The 14,918-nt window shown below is 44.3% G+C and overlaps 1 protein-coding gene and 1 long non-coding RNA gene across 4 annotated transcripts in view; one reads left to right on the top strand and one right to left on the bottom strand.

Moving 5' to 3' along the window:
- Positions 1 to 311: 311 nt before the first annotated feature.
- LOC135394236 (uncharacterized) lies at positions 312 to 9,805 on the bottom strand. Its single transcript, XR_010422801.1, has 4 exons — positions 9,147 to 9,805; positions 9,011 to 9,082; positions 8,461 to 8,566; positions 312 to 1,109 (listed from the first exon to the last, which is right to left on the bottom strand). It is a non-coding gene; the product is annotated as an uncharacterized LOC135394236 (long non-coding RNA).
- Positions 9,806 to 13,816: 4,011 nt separating this feature from the next.
- The window catches only part of LOC135394237 (serpin B3-like), a 55,568-nt gene continuing 54,466 nt past the window's right edge, over positions 13,817 to 14,918 (top strand). Inside the window, exons 1-2 of one of the 3 annotated variants that reach the window (XM_064624876.1) lie at positions 13,817 to 13,963; positions 14,015 to 14,075. In XM_064624876.1, the coding sequence (XP_064480946.1) occupies positions 14,044 to 14,075 (32 nt within the window). In that variant the 5' untranslated portion in view covers positions 13,817 to 13,963; positions 14,015 to 14,043. The remainder of the gene's footprint in view (positions 13,964 to 14,014; positions 14,076 to 14,918) is intronic. The other 2 variants (XM_064624875.1, XM_064624877.1) reach the window with 2 other exon arrangements.

Here is a 14,918-nt window from a genome sequence, read left to right on the forward strand (position 1 = left end):
GTCATGATGACGTTTGTCGAGTAGAGGTTTATTGGTTTATTGTTGTTGCATGGCCATGCCCGCTTTATCCCCTAGCGACCAGATTGTAGTTACAGAAAGCGGCACAGTCCTACACACACGGGGAGGCCTCTCCAGCAATGCAAAAAGGTTACATGGTTACATTGTGCAGAAGGTTTGCGAGCAAGAACCTTGCACAGGACCAAATACCTGGAGTGAGGTCAATTTACTATTCTGCAGTATAATCACCTCAATGAAACATTCAAAACGTACACACGGCTTTGTGACCTGTACCACATATGGTTTGTCAAAAACATCATACATATGATTTGTCTCGATCTTTTGGCTTTGATCAAAATGTCATCGTCCTCATATGCCCTTGATTTATAACCGGCTTTGTAGGTGCTTTTCTCTGAAAAGGGTACGCCTACCATGCATGAATTCACCGCTTTCCACAGTGATTATACTAACTGTGTCCTTTTCACCGAGTCATCTTCAGTGCGAATTAAATGTATATCGTAACTTCTGCATTTTCTGAAATTAATATCGATTTAAGTTTTGTGGCACCTTTTATCAGAAATGAGAGTCGGCTGTTCCTGACATGCAGATTGGGCGGAATGGTGCATAACATAGGCATAGCGAAATGCATCACAAACTCAAAAATATACATGTGTGCAAATATGAATGCATTAGCACAACGTCCATGAAGAAGACCGAGAGACACGGATCATACCATCTATACCAGCTAGCCTGCACCCTTTCCCTTGTTTCTTTAGCACAACGTGTCAGTGGTGTGTTTGTTGACACAGCCCGAGGCAAAATCGCCGACGAACGAGCGGCTCTCCGCAACGATGGAGTCTAGGGAAATCTGGGGAAATTACTTGGCCTTCGGGAGAGGAAAAGCAGAGACGCCACGTGTCGCTCTTTGCCGCCGCCTTGGCGTCTGCTCGCTTCGCATGCGCAGCAGACAGGGGTTTGCTTGAGTAATGGATTTGTGGCATGATTTGTGGTAGTGGAGAAGCCAGGCGAAGCAGCTTTGGTGAATATTCCGTTCAAGCTCCTCGCTGGACGTCCGTCGATCTTCACCATGTGAGGGAACGTTTCAGTAACACCTGCGAGTAGCATGTTCGGTTCAAAAGGTGAGCGCGTCTGAACAAAATTGCTCCATGGGCCGTTGTGTGCAGATCGCAACAAATGCAAGTTTTTTTCAGCTGCACTCTCTTAGCCCAGGCAACAGCAGCACCAGGTAAATGTACACAACTTCCAAGCGAATTAAGACGTGCGAGTGCAGGTAAGTATATATGTCTCATGCTCTGTTTCACTAATACACACATACCATTCGCGTTCAACGCACTTATTTTGCAGGTGTTGCAACAAATTATGCAGGGCATAAACCGGCAGTCTGGCGTGCAATGTACATCCATTCTGCCGAGTTTGTGTGGCGTGTTCGGATTATCTAATTGGATCACCTGTTCTATATCTCAACCATAGATTGAGAAGTTACCCGTCAAAAAGAACTCCTTACAAGTTAAGTTACCGTGTGCAAAATGTAACTAAGTTAATAACGAAGTTCTTCAGCCTGAAATGTAACTCGCAGTTACTTAGAAAAAAAAAACGAGTTACTTCCAGGTTACCTAGGACACAAAATAGCATTACGCAGGTGCAGCACGCGCGAGCAGTTGAGTTAGACTTTGAGTTGGCTGCGGAGGAGTGCAACACGCTTAGATCGTTTTCATTTATGTCCAACAACAGACCTCTCCCTGTTTGAAAACGAATGACGTCATAGTGTTCGACAGCGCCACAGGGTTGAATTGAATTACGCTCGAAGCTAGAGGTGAAGGTCGCGCCCGAAGGTAACGGTATGGAGGGGATTGCGATATGGTCCCTTAAAGGGACGCGACCCTCGGTCCTGCTTTTCTTTCAATGGGAGGCAGCTAACAAGTGCCCGTTCGTGGAACCCAGCCCTCTTCTTCCGGTTTGTTTCGGTTTCAGTCTGCCTACCAATGTCACGATGACGTTTCTCTGGTAGAGGTCTATTCGAACGCTTTGCATCTTACTCCCTGTGGGCGCACAATGGTTCAGCTTCATTTCAATGGCAGCGGTTCTTACTTCCTGAATAAAATACTGCCATTGATTGAATATCACGTTTTATGGAAAAAAAAAAGCCATGAAGGAACCGAGAGAAAGCGAGAAAATATGTGGACGTGAGTGAAAAGCGAGTTAAAAGTAACTTGGAACTTAACTTAAGTTACTTTGGCAAAGTTACCTGAAAAAGGAACGACTTCCTCTGAAAGTTACCACGGCGCAAAAGTATCGAGTTAAGTTACAAGTTACTTAAAAAAAGGAACTTAGTTACAGTAACGAGTTACCTCGAACACTGATCTCAACACTGAAGCCGGTAAATGTGCAAGGAATATCGTGGTTCCGACAATTATCAGTAATCTTTAGTTGTGCTTAATTATTCCTATTATTTCGTACTTGTGTTTTTACTCAGAAATCTCATGCTGCATTTTTAACTGGAGCAATGAAATTACAAAACACATGCCAACTGTATTAAAGCTGAGGACATTGTTTATTTTTGCTGATTTAATATTTTCAGGCATGGAGAGAAGAAATGCAGAAGGCAGCCAAGAGTCATTTTACTAAAGGCACAGGGGCACAAAGATTGAAAGGTGGAGGTTTAAAGTGTTATTATGTTTGTGACTGATCATGTGCTTTTACAGAGAGGACACACAAAAGAAAATGTTCCATAAAATTGCAAGGTTCCGTCAGGCGTGGGGACACCTGCCTTGCTGATGTGTCTACAACGTTTCAATCTGGCAAGGTCTCATTTGTCTTCCAAACTTCTTATTATGCACGTGACTTTGGGAAGATGTTGTACTGGAATGTAATTTTTTTGTTTGTATATATATATATATACCTTCAAGAAACTATTTGTTTATGTTAGGGAAACTACGTGACTCTGTAGCACTCAGCTTTCTATGCAGCTCAGTATTCAAGGTGTGCTGGATGGCACATTGCAAAGGATTCAATTCACCTCACTACAAGGCAGTACTTGTACACCACCATGAGGGACTATAATATACATTACAGTGAGAGGAAAGACAACGACAATCAAAGCACTGTTTTGCTGTTGGTCAGTTCTATCAGAGCCCAAACAAGCAGTTTAATGTTTTCCCTCACACACAAAAAGGCAAGAAAGATGATGCTACTCGCTTTCAGTGGGGAAATACCGACTTGTTGCAAAGAGGAGGACTTGTTGAGGATTTCTTGCTAGTTCTCATGACAGGCATGCAAAAACAGAAGTTTGCATGGATTCTACACATGACACCACAGGTGGGTCATTCCATGAGATAGCTGTGTACTGGCACTAAGTACGTTTTGGTAAAAAGCATCTGTTGCAGCTTAAGAAAACAGTACCATCAGTCAGGGGTGCAATCACAGGGACAGTTGTCTCTTTACATTGAAGGAGAGTACTCAGTACTGGAGAGACATAAACACACTGAATAAAGTATAATCTGATTAGAATGGCTGAGCCACTCAGCCATTCTACCATGAAAGTACTAACATCAGTTGGCATTGCCTTGGTGAGCTCAAAGCCGTTCTGTGTATTCTTGTGAGTGATTTACCTAAGGAAATGTACACCCTTCCAACAAGCATTAGCAAACTCTTTATGGCTATACATAATGCATAAGTATTTAATTAAAGGAAAAATATATTGCCATCACACCAGCTCAATTGTCTTCTTTTGTTTATTTTTAAAATTTTCATGCACATCAGTACACCCTGTCTATTCCAGTTGGTTTTATCTTGTCTTGTGCTAGTGTTGGCTATAAGTGTGGGGGGTTCTATGGGGACTTTACATGCAGAAGGAGGATTCTGCCCTCGTTTCCCTCCCAAATGCACCACCAAATGTACGATTGCGGGGGGGGGGGGGGGGTTAAACCCCCTAACCTCCGTGGCTACATCTCTGTTGGCTATGCTGCGCTAAACCTGCTATGACACCACTGAAAAAAATGCCAAACAACTCTGCTTTGTCTCAACAAAGATGCAGGGAGTTACGACGGGTGCAGCCATGTCAGAGCCAACCACCGCAGAAATGCAAATAAGAGCAACATTTCTGGAACCTGATGTTCGAACAGCTACTGGGAATTCAGAAGATCATACTGGTCATGAAAATAGCTGGCACAATCCCAAATGTTTGGATGTTCGTGTGCCTTGTGTCAGCAATTGAGTTCCAGTGTATGCTTGATTGCACTTATTTAGCATTTGTGACAGGCCAAAGTCCTGAAGATACTGCAAATCTATATTGTAGATCTACTCAGCACACACCAGTTAGATGACACAACTTGGTTGATTCATTTTATAAAGCTTTGTTTCACATCTCAAGGAAACATAGCTCTTCAGTAACCTTAGTGAGCCAAAAACACAGTTCCGGTCCAGTTTTGAATACTTTTACTGGTCTTTTTCATCGTTAACAATACATTGTTCCACAACACAACATAAATTCCAGTTGGACATCATATCAATGAGCCTATTGGCTTGCACTTCATCGGAGCGGCCCTCTGTTGGCTAGCAGGAAGATATTGAACAAGAAACGGGTGACTGGCTGTTCTATGCACCTATCAGTGTGTGTGTGCCCCCTTGTGTTTGCTGCAAGGGTGTCGTTCCAATGAAGAAATGGAACACCCTGGTGTTCCGTAAACTTTTGTCCCAAGCTGTACAAATATTGATGCACAAACAGTGTGAAGAAAGCAATAGCAGCAGGGCAGTTTTCAGAGGCAGCTTTGCAACCAGATTCCAAGAGCGTGCCCAGCAGCAGGAAGTACACCCAGCCAGAGTATTTCTGTTGAATTCATGTTTAAAGACTTTCATACCTACATCATTTACTCATGAATGCAGCATTGTCATGTGACAACACATGACAGTCCATTAATGCTTTGAACATGCATTGAGCTTTATGCCTCTGGTTGGGCTTGAAACAATGAATCTTTCAGCGAGCATACCATTTTCCAAATTGCAAGACATCAGAAACAGTTTATCAATATGACTCATGTCTTGTGCCATCTTCAACTGATAGGAGAGTATTACCAGGCTTGTATCCATGAATCGGTTTTAACAATAACCCCTTTTCACGATATCCCAAAAAACCCTTAACCTCGCTAACAATATTCTTAGGCTGGGGCCACATGAACTCACTCGGGTATCATCTGTATGGTTTCTGGGCATTGTGCTCCATGAAAATATCTGGTGGCAACATCGTATTCATTTTGTTAAAAGGAGAACGTCTGGTGCCTTCACATTTGCTAAGCTCAGATGCTGTTAACGGTCTGTGTTGTTTATCCACAAGCACGGACGGGTGTTGGAAAAAATGGGGGCGGGGGGGCAATTATTGTAGTTACGTCATTACAGTTTAACATATCATTACCGACATGTGACACGCTGAAATCGCAAGGGCACCGCCTGTAGGGTGGTGCACTGGTGAATAAGTTAGGGGGTGTCGCTGAACATTTGTGGGGGGTTGTAGAGGGGGTCTGGATAAATCACTGTGTGTGCTACGCCCTTATCCACTCACGTATCACCTTATGGCCTCACATATACCTTCAACCCCTTCTCCTGACCCAGAAGTGGGCACTGCAGATTATTCTTTTCTTAGATCCTGATGAATCTGTGTCGTTTGCTTTTCCCCTTTTCCTCATCCTCAATGTACACCAACTTGTGAAGTACAGAGTAGCTCAGGTTATGTACCAGCTATTTTACACACCTTCTAGTCAACTTCACTTAGCCATGCACAATTATACCACACCCTTCTCTCAGGCATGAGCACAATTAATTCTGGTTTCCTACTTACCACACTAATTTTGGCCCATTCTTCCTTTCGTCCTTGGGTAGTCAAATTTGGAACGACATCCCTCTATGCCTGTGTTTTTCAATCTTATCCAGTACGTGACCCCTTCGAGTAGCGCCAAACCTACTGTTACCCCCCACATTTAGCTTCATCCCACCTTCCGAAAATTTACTTTTTTCCAATGACGCAGATACATTTATATTGTAATGTATTTAAAAGACATCAACCACAGAGAGAGCTACCAAAAATACTTATTGGTGTTTGCTAACAAGGATTCATTTAATCATGTATCTTAATGAGAACGATGTATTTGTTCTCTTGATACAAGCAAATCAATACATTGGTCTGTGTGACTGAAGGCATATCAAGCTATGCAAGCAAGGCACGTCGCATGTCTGCTTGGACCCTCCATGACCCCCAGGAAAAGGCTCATGACCAGTCAAGGCTCATTTGGGGGGTCATGACCCACAGTTTGAGAAACACAGCTCTACGCGTTCGTTCCAACAATAATCTTGCATCCTTCAAAAATGTGAATGAACAGGACTTTTCTGCTGATACGTAGGGTGACATGCAATTACTTTTTGATTATTTGCATGTCTCTGCTTAGTGCAATATCTTTGCTATTTGTTTCTTATACTTGACATGTGTTCTTTGTATTTCTGTTCCCCTCAAACTGTGTAGACATTTGCATTGACTGTGTCTTGGACCGTTCAACAGGGCTTGCCCTCTCTGTCCTCTTATCAGTAATCAGTGTATACTGTCATGGAAGAACAATTAAAATTTCAAAGCTGAAAAAAAAAAAAAGAAGCATCTGAAACACACCTGTCTGACTGATTCTTTCAACAATCTCCTCACAAATGCTTACTGAATGATAGTTCATGTACCACTCCTCTGTTTGCAGGGCACAGGATATGCACCTTGAAGATGATCTGCACAGAAACCAGCTGTAACAGGCCAAGGAAGTTTAGATCATGTGGTGAATTTATGAGTTTGTTATTGCCGTGAATGGGCAATCATTGATCAGAGGTAAAACTTATTCATGTTGACTACTGCGTTCAAAGTTGAACTATACGTTTTTTCATGCCCTGCACTTATCTTTGTATCCCGGAGGTCACCCGAATGACTTTCTTAAGCCCTTTTGCAAAGCAGGTTTTTGGGAAGAGAGAGGCTGCAAAATCTCAAATTGGAACTCTGACCTTACCGAGCAGTGTATGTTAGCTGTTGGGGTTGTACAATGTACAGCTTGCGGCAAAAGTTTACGGAACACCATGGTGTCACATTTCTCCATTGGAGTGACATCCTAGCATCAAACAAGAGCGGACACACATACTGAGAGATAGTCATACGTTTCTTATTCGATGTCTTGCTGGTAGTTGGCAGGGGACTGCTCCGATGAAGAAAAGCATCAGTGCCATGAACTTTTGTCTCAGGCTGTACACACGGTTCAGTGGTAGTCATACAAATTCTGAACCGCATGCCACTTCTTAGCGAACCTTTGGTAGTTTTGAAACGTTATAAATGTTATGCCTTAATTTTCTGCTCTGATTATGAGCGATGGTGGGGGGCCCCGGAGCATACGTCCCGTTATGTCCTACAACCTTGCCAGTCTGGGACGTTGCAGACGAATCATCAATGCAGGTTGCCCCACGCATGACGGAACCTTGTGATTTCATGGACCTTTCTCCTTCGAGGTTCTTCTCTGTAAGAGCATCTGATCAGTTACAAATATAATAGCAGTTTAAACCATAGATTGAGAAGTTACCCATCAAAAAGAACACGTTACGATTTAGGTTACTGTGTGAAAAATGTAACTAAGTTAATAACGAAGTTCTTCAGCCTGGAATGCAACTCGCAGTAACAGAGTTACTAAAAAAAGCTAGTTACTTCCAAGTTACTTCGGACACAAAATAGCATTACGCAGGTGCAGCGTGCGTGAGCAGTTGAGTTAGACCTTGAATTGCCTGCGGAGGAGTGCAACACGCTTAGGTTGTTTTCGTTATATCCAACAATAGACCTCTCCCAGTTTGTAAACAAATGACTTCATAGTGTTCCACAGCGGCACAAATTTCGTAGAGTTGAACTATACGCTCGAAGCTAGAGGTGAACAAAATCACACCCGAAAGCCCCGGTCTTGAGGGGATTACAATGGTTCCTGAAAGGGACGCGACCTTCGGTCCTACTTTCAATGGGAGGCAGCGAACAAGTGCCCGTTCGTGGAACCCAGCCCTCTCCTTCCGATTCGTTTCGGTTTCAGTCTGTCGACCAACGTCATGATGACGTTTCTCTGGTAGAGGTCTGCCTCTTACTCCCTGTGGGCGCACAATGGTTCAGCTTCATTTCAATGGCAGCAGTTCTTACTTCCTGAATAAAATACTGTCATTGATTGAATATCACGTTTTATGGAAAAAAATGCCATGAAGGAATCGGAGAGAAAGCAAGAAAATATGTGGACTGAGTGAAAAGCTAATGAAAAGTAACTTGGAACCTAACTTAAGTTACTTTCGCAAAGTTACTTGAAAAAGGAACGGGTTCCTCTGAAAGTTAACACGGCGCAAAAGTACCGAGTTAAGTTACAAGTTACCAAAAAAAGGAACTTAGTTACAGTAATGAGTTACCTCGAACTCTGCTTTAAACATCCACCTTTCAATATTTTTGCTCCTGTGCCTTTTGTAAAATGGCTCTTGGCTGCCTTCTGCATTTCTTCTCTCCATGCATGAAGATCTGAAATCAGTAATAATAAAATCTCAGTATTAGCACAATTCTCATGTGTTTTACTTTGTTGTCCCCAGTTAAGAATACAGCATGGGAATTCTGAGTAAAAACACAAGTACGAAATAATAGGAATAAGCAAGCAGAACGAAATATTACTGATAGCTGTCGGAACTACGATATTTGTTACATATTTAACGACTTCTGTGTTGACGTAGAACAAGTGATACAATTAGATAGTCCGAACACGCCACCCGAATCAGTCGAAGATAACTGATGTTCTGAGGCTGGAACTTCCTTCTTTCAGAATTCGTTGAACTCGACAGTATGGGCGTACATTACGCACCAGACTCCCGTTTTGTGCAGCAGCATGATTTGCTGCAACACCTCCAAAATAAGTGCATTGAGCGCGAATGGCATGTGTGTATAGTGTAACAGAGCATGAGACGTACTTACCAGCTTCAGAATTGCATTCGTGCTTCTTAATTCACTCGGAAGTTGTGTACATGACTTGCACTTGTTGCATATCTGTAGTAACAGATAGCGGCCCATGAAACAATTTTGTACAGACGCCCTCATCTATTCAACCGACCATGCAACTTGCAGGCGTTACTGAAACCTGGTGAACATCGACGGGCGTCTAGGGAGGAACTTGAACGGAATATTCAGCAAATTTGCTTCACCACCACCACAAAACGCATCCTCGAGCAAACCGCTGTCTGCTAGCGCATGCGCACGCGAAGCGAGCAGACGGCAAGGCAGCGGGCAGCGGCATCAAAAAACGACACGTGACATCACTGCTGGCGCATGCGCAGCGCAACTGATTTTCCTCTCCCGAAGGCCAAGTGAAATCCATCGTAGTAAGAAAGCTTGAGCTTGAGCGGAAGAAACAGGGACGACACACAGGACTCAAATTTTGAATTCCGTTCCGTTTTTTTCCGCTCCTACTCAAGCTTTCTTACGATGAATATCTGCCACCAGCTCGCCTGCGTATATGCTATTCTTCCAAGCAGAAACTTCGAAAATAATGTCAAGAAACCGATGTTGACGGATTGTAAGAGAAAAGCTTGCTGTTAAAAATACGTTCACAGCAATTTTATGTCTGGCGACCTTTTCTAGCGACACCACAAATTGACCATGAAAAAATGGCTAGGAAGCAACCGAGCTGGTGATGATGATACATAATGTAAAACCCCCGAGACTTAGGGAACACGAAAGGACAGACACAACACGAAGTCACTGAGACTTCGTGTTGTGTCTGTCCTTTCGTGTTCCCTAGTCTCGGGGTTTTACGTTATGCACCACAAATTCACCTAGCGACAAAAGATGAAAGTCACTGAAAAGGTTAGCCAGCTTTAGGACTCGAACCCGCATCTTCTGGATTACCGGTTCAGGGCTCTGTTCAGAACATCAGTTCTGGATGGATGGATGGATAGTGGCTGTTCCCTTTGTAGCGGGCGGTGACGTTGCGCCACCTACCCAAAGAATAGCTCTGACAATACTGCAAGCATATGACAACAGAACCTAGCCAGTGGAAACCGACATTAAAAGGTGGCACCAAGAGCATCAAGACAAATCAGGAAATTAAAGGTTATATGACACAGTATTACGAAGATCAACACACCCGGCTCACCCCACAATTACCACAACCTCAACCACAAAGCAACAAACTCTTAGATCTGGCCATCACAGAACCCATTACAATGACAGAAATGAGAAGAACAATCAAGAACCTCAAGAATGGGAAATCACTAGGTCCAGATGCAATCCCAAATGAATTTCTGAAATCTCTGAAGGAAACATCATTGGAAACTCTTAATGACTGCTTCAACAAAATCATACATTCCACGACAATCCCGGATAGCTGGAAGAAGGCAAAGATTAAATTACTATACAAAGGAAAGGAAAAGGATCCCCAGTTCTTGAATTCGTATCGGCCAATAGCATTACTCAGCAGCACCTACAAGCTCTTTGTCCAAATTATAAACAGAAGGATACAAGCATGCATAGAAAAAGAGAACCTGCTGCACGAATCACAGAATGGATTCCGACCAAACAGGAGAACCAGCGATAACATATTCATTCTGGCACAGGCTATTGAATATAAACAGCTAGAAAACTGAACTATATATCATGTTCCTGGATCTGGAGAAAGCCTATGATTCCATCCCACAAGAAAGGCTTTGGAGAAAAATGCAATGCTACTTCAATGAAGAAACAGTAACACTGATAAAGAGCCTCTACAAAGACTATCAAGCAGTTTTTGAGCTGGGAGAACTTGTTTCGAGACCAGTCAAGATGACAGCAGGCTTGAAGCAGGGCTGTCCGCTGTCACCAACATTATTCAACATATACGTGAATGACTTGCTCGAGAGACTACACAAAGAAGGACCTGGGCTTCGATTCACCAGCCATTACAGCTACAGGAGAAAGAGAATAGTACACGAAAATCTCCGGTCTTGCATTTGCCGACGATATAGTGCTCTATATAGCGGAATCTGAAGTGCACCTACAGGACTTCCTAACAATCTGCACAATAGTAGCCGAAGAAGACTCACTGTCTTTTAGCATGGACAAATCGGCGTGGATGGGGTTCGGTGCAGCCAAAAATCCCAATCCCCTTTACCACATCCAGGGGAAAGAAATTTCAAGAACCAGCCACTATAAATACTTGGGCATAAACATCTCGGAAGAAAAAAGCATCCTGACCTAACACGAAGAGCAGTTACTACGAAAATCAAGTAAACTAAAAGGCTTAATATGCAACACAGCAAGACAGAGCTTTAATAGATACACCATAGGCCGACTACTCTGGAAAACTATGGCTGTGCCAGCCATCACTTATGGAAGTGATGTACTGGCACTAACCCAAACATTCTGGAAAACAGTGGAAAAGCACCAACTCGAACTGGGGACGTGGTGAACGGAGGCAATGGCATTTCGGCCAACGCAGCTATAACTGGAGAAATGGGCTGGTCAACCCTCACCCAGAGAGAGGCCAGATCCAAGTTGCAGTATCTGGGGAGACCCAGGTTCTTGCCCCAACAAAACTATGCTGGAAGGCTACACAGGTACCTCAGATACAAGAAGTTCAAAACAAGTTGGATCCGAAAGATGTCAATCCTAGACTTAACATACAGCAAATGAACAGACAGACACCACTCGAAAACAGTAAAAGAATGGGAAAAAACAGTCAAGACAGAGGTGGACAAAACAACTTTGGAGAAATGGAGAAAAAACATGGAAAAGCGACCAAGTCTCGAGACGTACAGGACATTTAAAAAGAAGCCCCGCATAGCAAACTGCTACAGAGGAGACCAAGCGAGTGCTTTACTCTTCCAGGCCCGCATAGGCTCGCAGATGACTCAAAGGAGGAAATTTGACCTGTTCGGGGAAACGGACACAACGTGCAAAATATGCGGGTCGCCTGCTGAGGACATCACCCACGTCGTCCTACTATGTGAGAGCTTGCCCGGAGGCAAAAGGAACTGCAACATCGCCGATGCCCTCTACCTCACGACAGAGGCCAAAGGCGACCCCAAGAGCAACACTGACAGCGAACTCCAGCACAATACCAACAATACTCGGGAAAGCACCCATCAGGACCACGCCATGACGCACGACGCAGAGCCAGAAGCAGGGCGGAAATGGCGGAAGTGGAATCCACGAAGCCCCGCCTACTGGAATGGAGAAGGCGCAAGGCGCGCAAGCAGTGAAAATGTGAAAACAAGAAGAGAAAAGAACGAGGACAAAATCATATCTTTCGAGTTTTTCCGTTTATTTTTTTTTGTCCCAGAGGCAACGACACGACTCCTGTGAAGGCGAAGTGCCAAAGCCCACCCTGACACGAAAGGGATAGGATATATACTACTACTCCTACTACTACTAAATAAGTGTTAAACGAAAGTGTAAAAAAGACTAAGCCTAATCGTTTGTGACCCCAATTTTAGCACTGACTACCGTTGATAAGCTTCCTCTTCCACCAGTAGTTCAACCTGTCCTTCGTTATTCCGACTGCCTCGGAATCCACCTCACCCTCCTCATTCCCAAAGCCCAGTGCTCTCCACATCTCTGTGTCCTCCCTCGGTCCCGGATGAAGTCCCTTGCATTCTAGGATGACGTGCGCGGAGGTCTCTTCTCCTTGACAGAAGTCGCATCGCGTGCTGATGTCGGGTTGAAATTTTGCATGATGCGTTTTAGTCCTCATCATACCGGTTCTGGCCTCGAACAGCAGCGCGCTCCCCTGTGAATTATCAAAAAAAGCTCTCCTTGGCGATGTCTTTCTTTCACTCTCTGTACAATCCCAGCGCCCTCTTCCCCTCCATATGTGAACGCCAGACTTCTGTCTCAGATTCCTTAACTTGATTTTTAATGATTTTCTTTTCGTCCCTGGATTTCGTAAGGTATTCAGACGCGAGCTTCCTTGTGCACTTCCTCCACCGCGTGTCCACGTTCTTTAAGTATATATATGTAAGACGAAACCCTCCTGGCCCATCTTTTATCTCCCAGTTTCCGAACCCTGTTCTCGTACCGAAGTTTGCTTTTTGCTTCCCGTCCCTCGAAAGTCGCCCATCCCATGTCTCCCAACACCCCCTCATTGGGTGTCATCCCGTGCGCCCCAAGTGCCAATCTCCCCACCCCTCGCTGCCTAGATTCCATAAACTGTATGATTCATCGTGATTAAGCAGCACAAAGACGCGGACGAAGAAGGAAGACAGGACGACTGCTCTTCCTTCTTCGTCCGCGTCTTTGTGCTGCTTAATCACGATGAATGTACACCAACTACCCCGCCTCCACACACTCCAACTGTATGATGCCGGCATTTATGCTCAGTACCGCGTTTGCAAACGTGATACCTGGTACCATTACAGACTTCCACACCCCTCTGGTTACTTCGTATTTATTGTGCACCCACAAGGCTTTGCTTTTCGTGATCGACGAGTTCCTCCTTATTTTCTTGTGTAGCTCTTCTTCGTGGTCTTTTAGGTAATTCTTTTCGTCCGATAGCCACACCCTCAGGTATTTGTATTTCGAAACAGTTTGTACCTCCGTGTCCTGCACAAACAGCGGTGTCTCTTCTCTCGTGTTGTACCTCATGATTCCTGATTTGTCGCCACTGAACCTGAGTCCCAAAGTCTGACCGGTTTTTCTCATGTTCTCCTACTGACGTCTGGCGAGTTTTTGAGGCCTCTCTAGCGAGTTTTCTGCTAGCTGCTTCGGCAACACTGGTTCTTCCTTCCGTTCCTGCTCCTCTGCGCATGTGCGACAGCAGTGTGCGTCTTCATGCGTTTATCGTAACACGCAGTTAGACCGTCTTGGTTAAACAGGAACTCAAGGAAGCGAGGATATCCCCTGTTGCGGGTCCTGCGAAAAAGCTTTCACCACGGCGAGACCGGCCATGATGTCGGCGTGAGTAGCAACAGGAATCAGCTGTGTACTAAAAATGTCATTTTCTCGCAGCGGACCAATTATGGCCACTCATTGTAAAGATGCGAACGGCTAATAACAACGTGCACATTTGGTGAGAAATGGACCTTAATTGACCCTTCATAATTACTGTGTGGTCATCAGGATACTCGTCCTGCTTGAGTTATGAACACCTGTGATCTCTCTGCATATATTACGAATTACCCTGTGCGTACCAGTGTTGCTGACAGGATTTATTTTTATCTGTTCTGGTGTTGTTGCCAAGGTTTGTTGCCCTAGCCAGCAAAAAGGGAAAGTTTCGTTAGGCTTGTGAGCAAAATGCTCTGGAATGCTTGTAACCAACTGGCTCCCATCAAGTGCTTTTTCGCCTCTGGAATGTCTGTTTCAGCTGTTCGGAATAAAACGCAAACAACGCAATGTAAAACTGACGAAGCGTCTACCCACAGTCTACCCACAGGTCACGTGGTGCGTAACCCGGGGGTTACCCGGGTAGAATAAATGAACGCACCCACCGTATGTTCTGCTCACGACCTACTAGATTATAACGACCATGTAACAATCGGCAACCCCTATGAGGAGCCTGTCCGCACGATCCGCCAGGGGCGCTACTCATCGGCACGCCACGATTGGACGATGGAAATTTGAATTCTGAACGCGCAGAAGCGTATGTACGACTCAGTGTTGCCACATCTACAGATTTGTATGGAAATCTACAGATTTCCGGAAACATCTACAGATCTGCAGATTATTTTTGAAATCTACAGATTTTTGACTCCTTGATGAAAACAAATCTGGAATGAAATACACGAACATACACGAAGATATCGTTGCCATGCCCAGGCTCGTTTCATGGATTTCATGCACCAGCCAGCCTGCGTTTATGCTATGTTGTCATATCTTAGGACAATCGTTAAAAAAGTTGTGACGAGAAGCCCGA

This window comes from Ornithodoros turicata, chromosome 5, assembly GCF_037126465.1.
Source record: "Ornithodoros turicata isolate Travis chromosome 5, ASM3712646v1, whole genome shotgun sequence".
NCBI lineage: Eukaryota > Metazoa > Arthropoda > Arachnida > Ixodida > Argasidae > Ornithodoros > Ornithodoros turicata.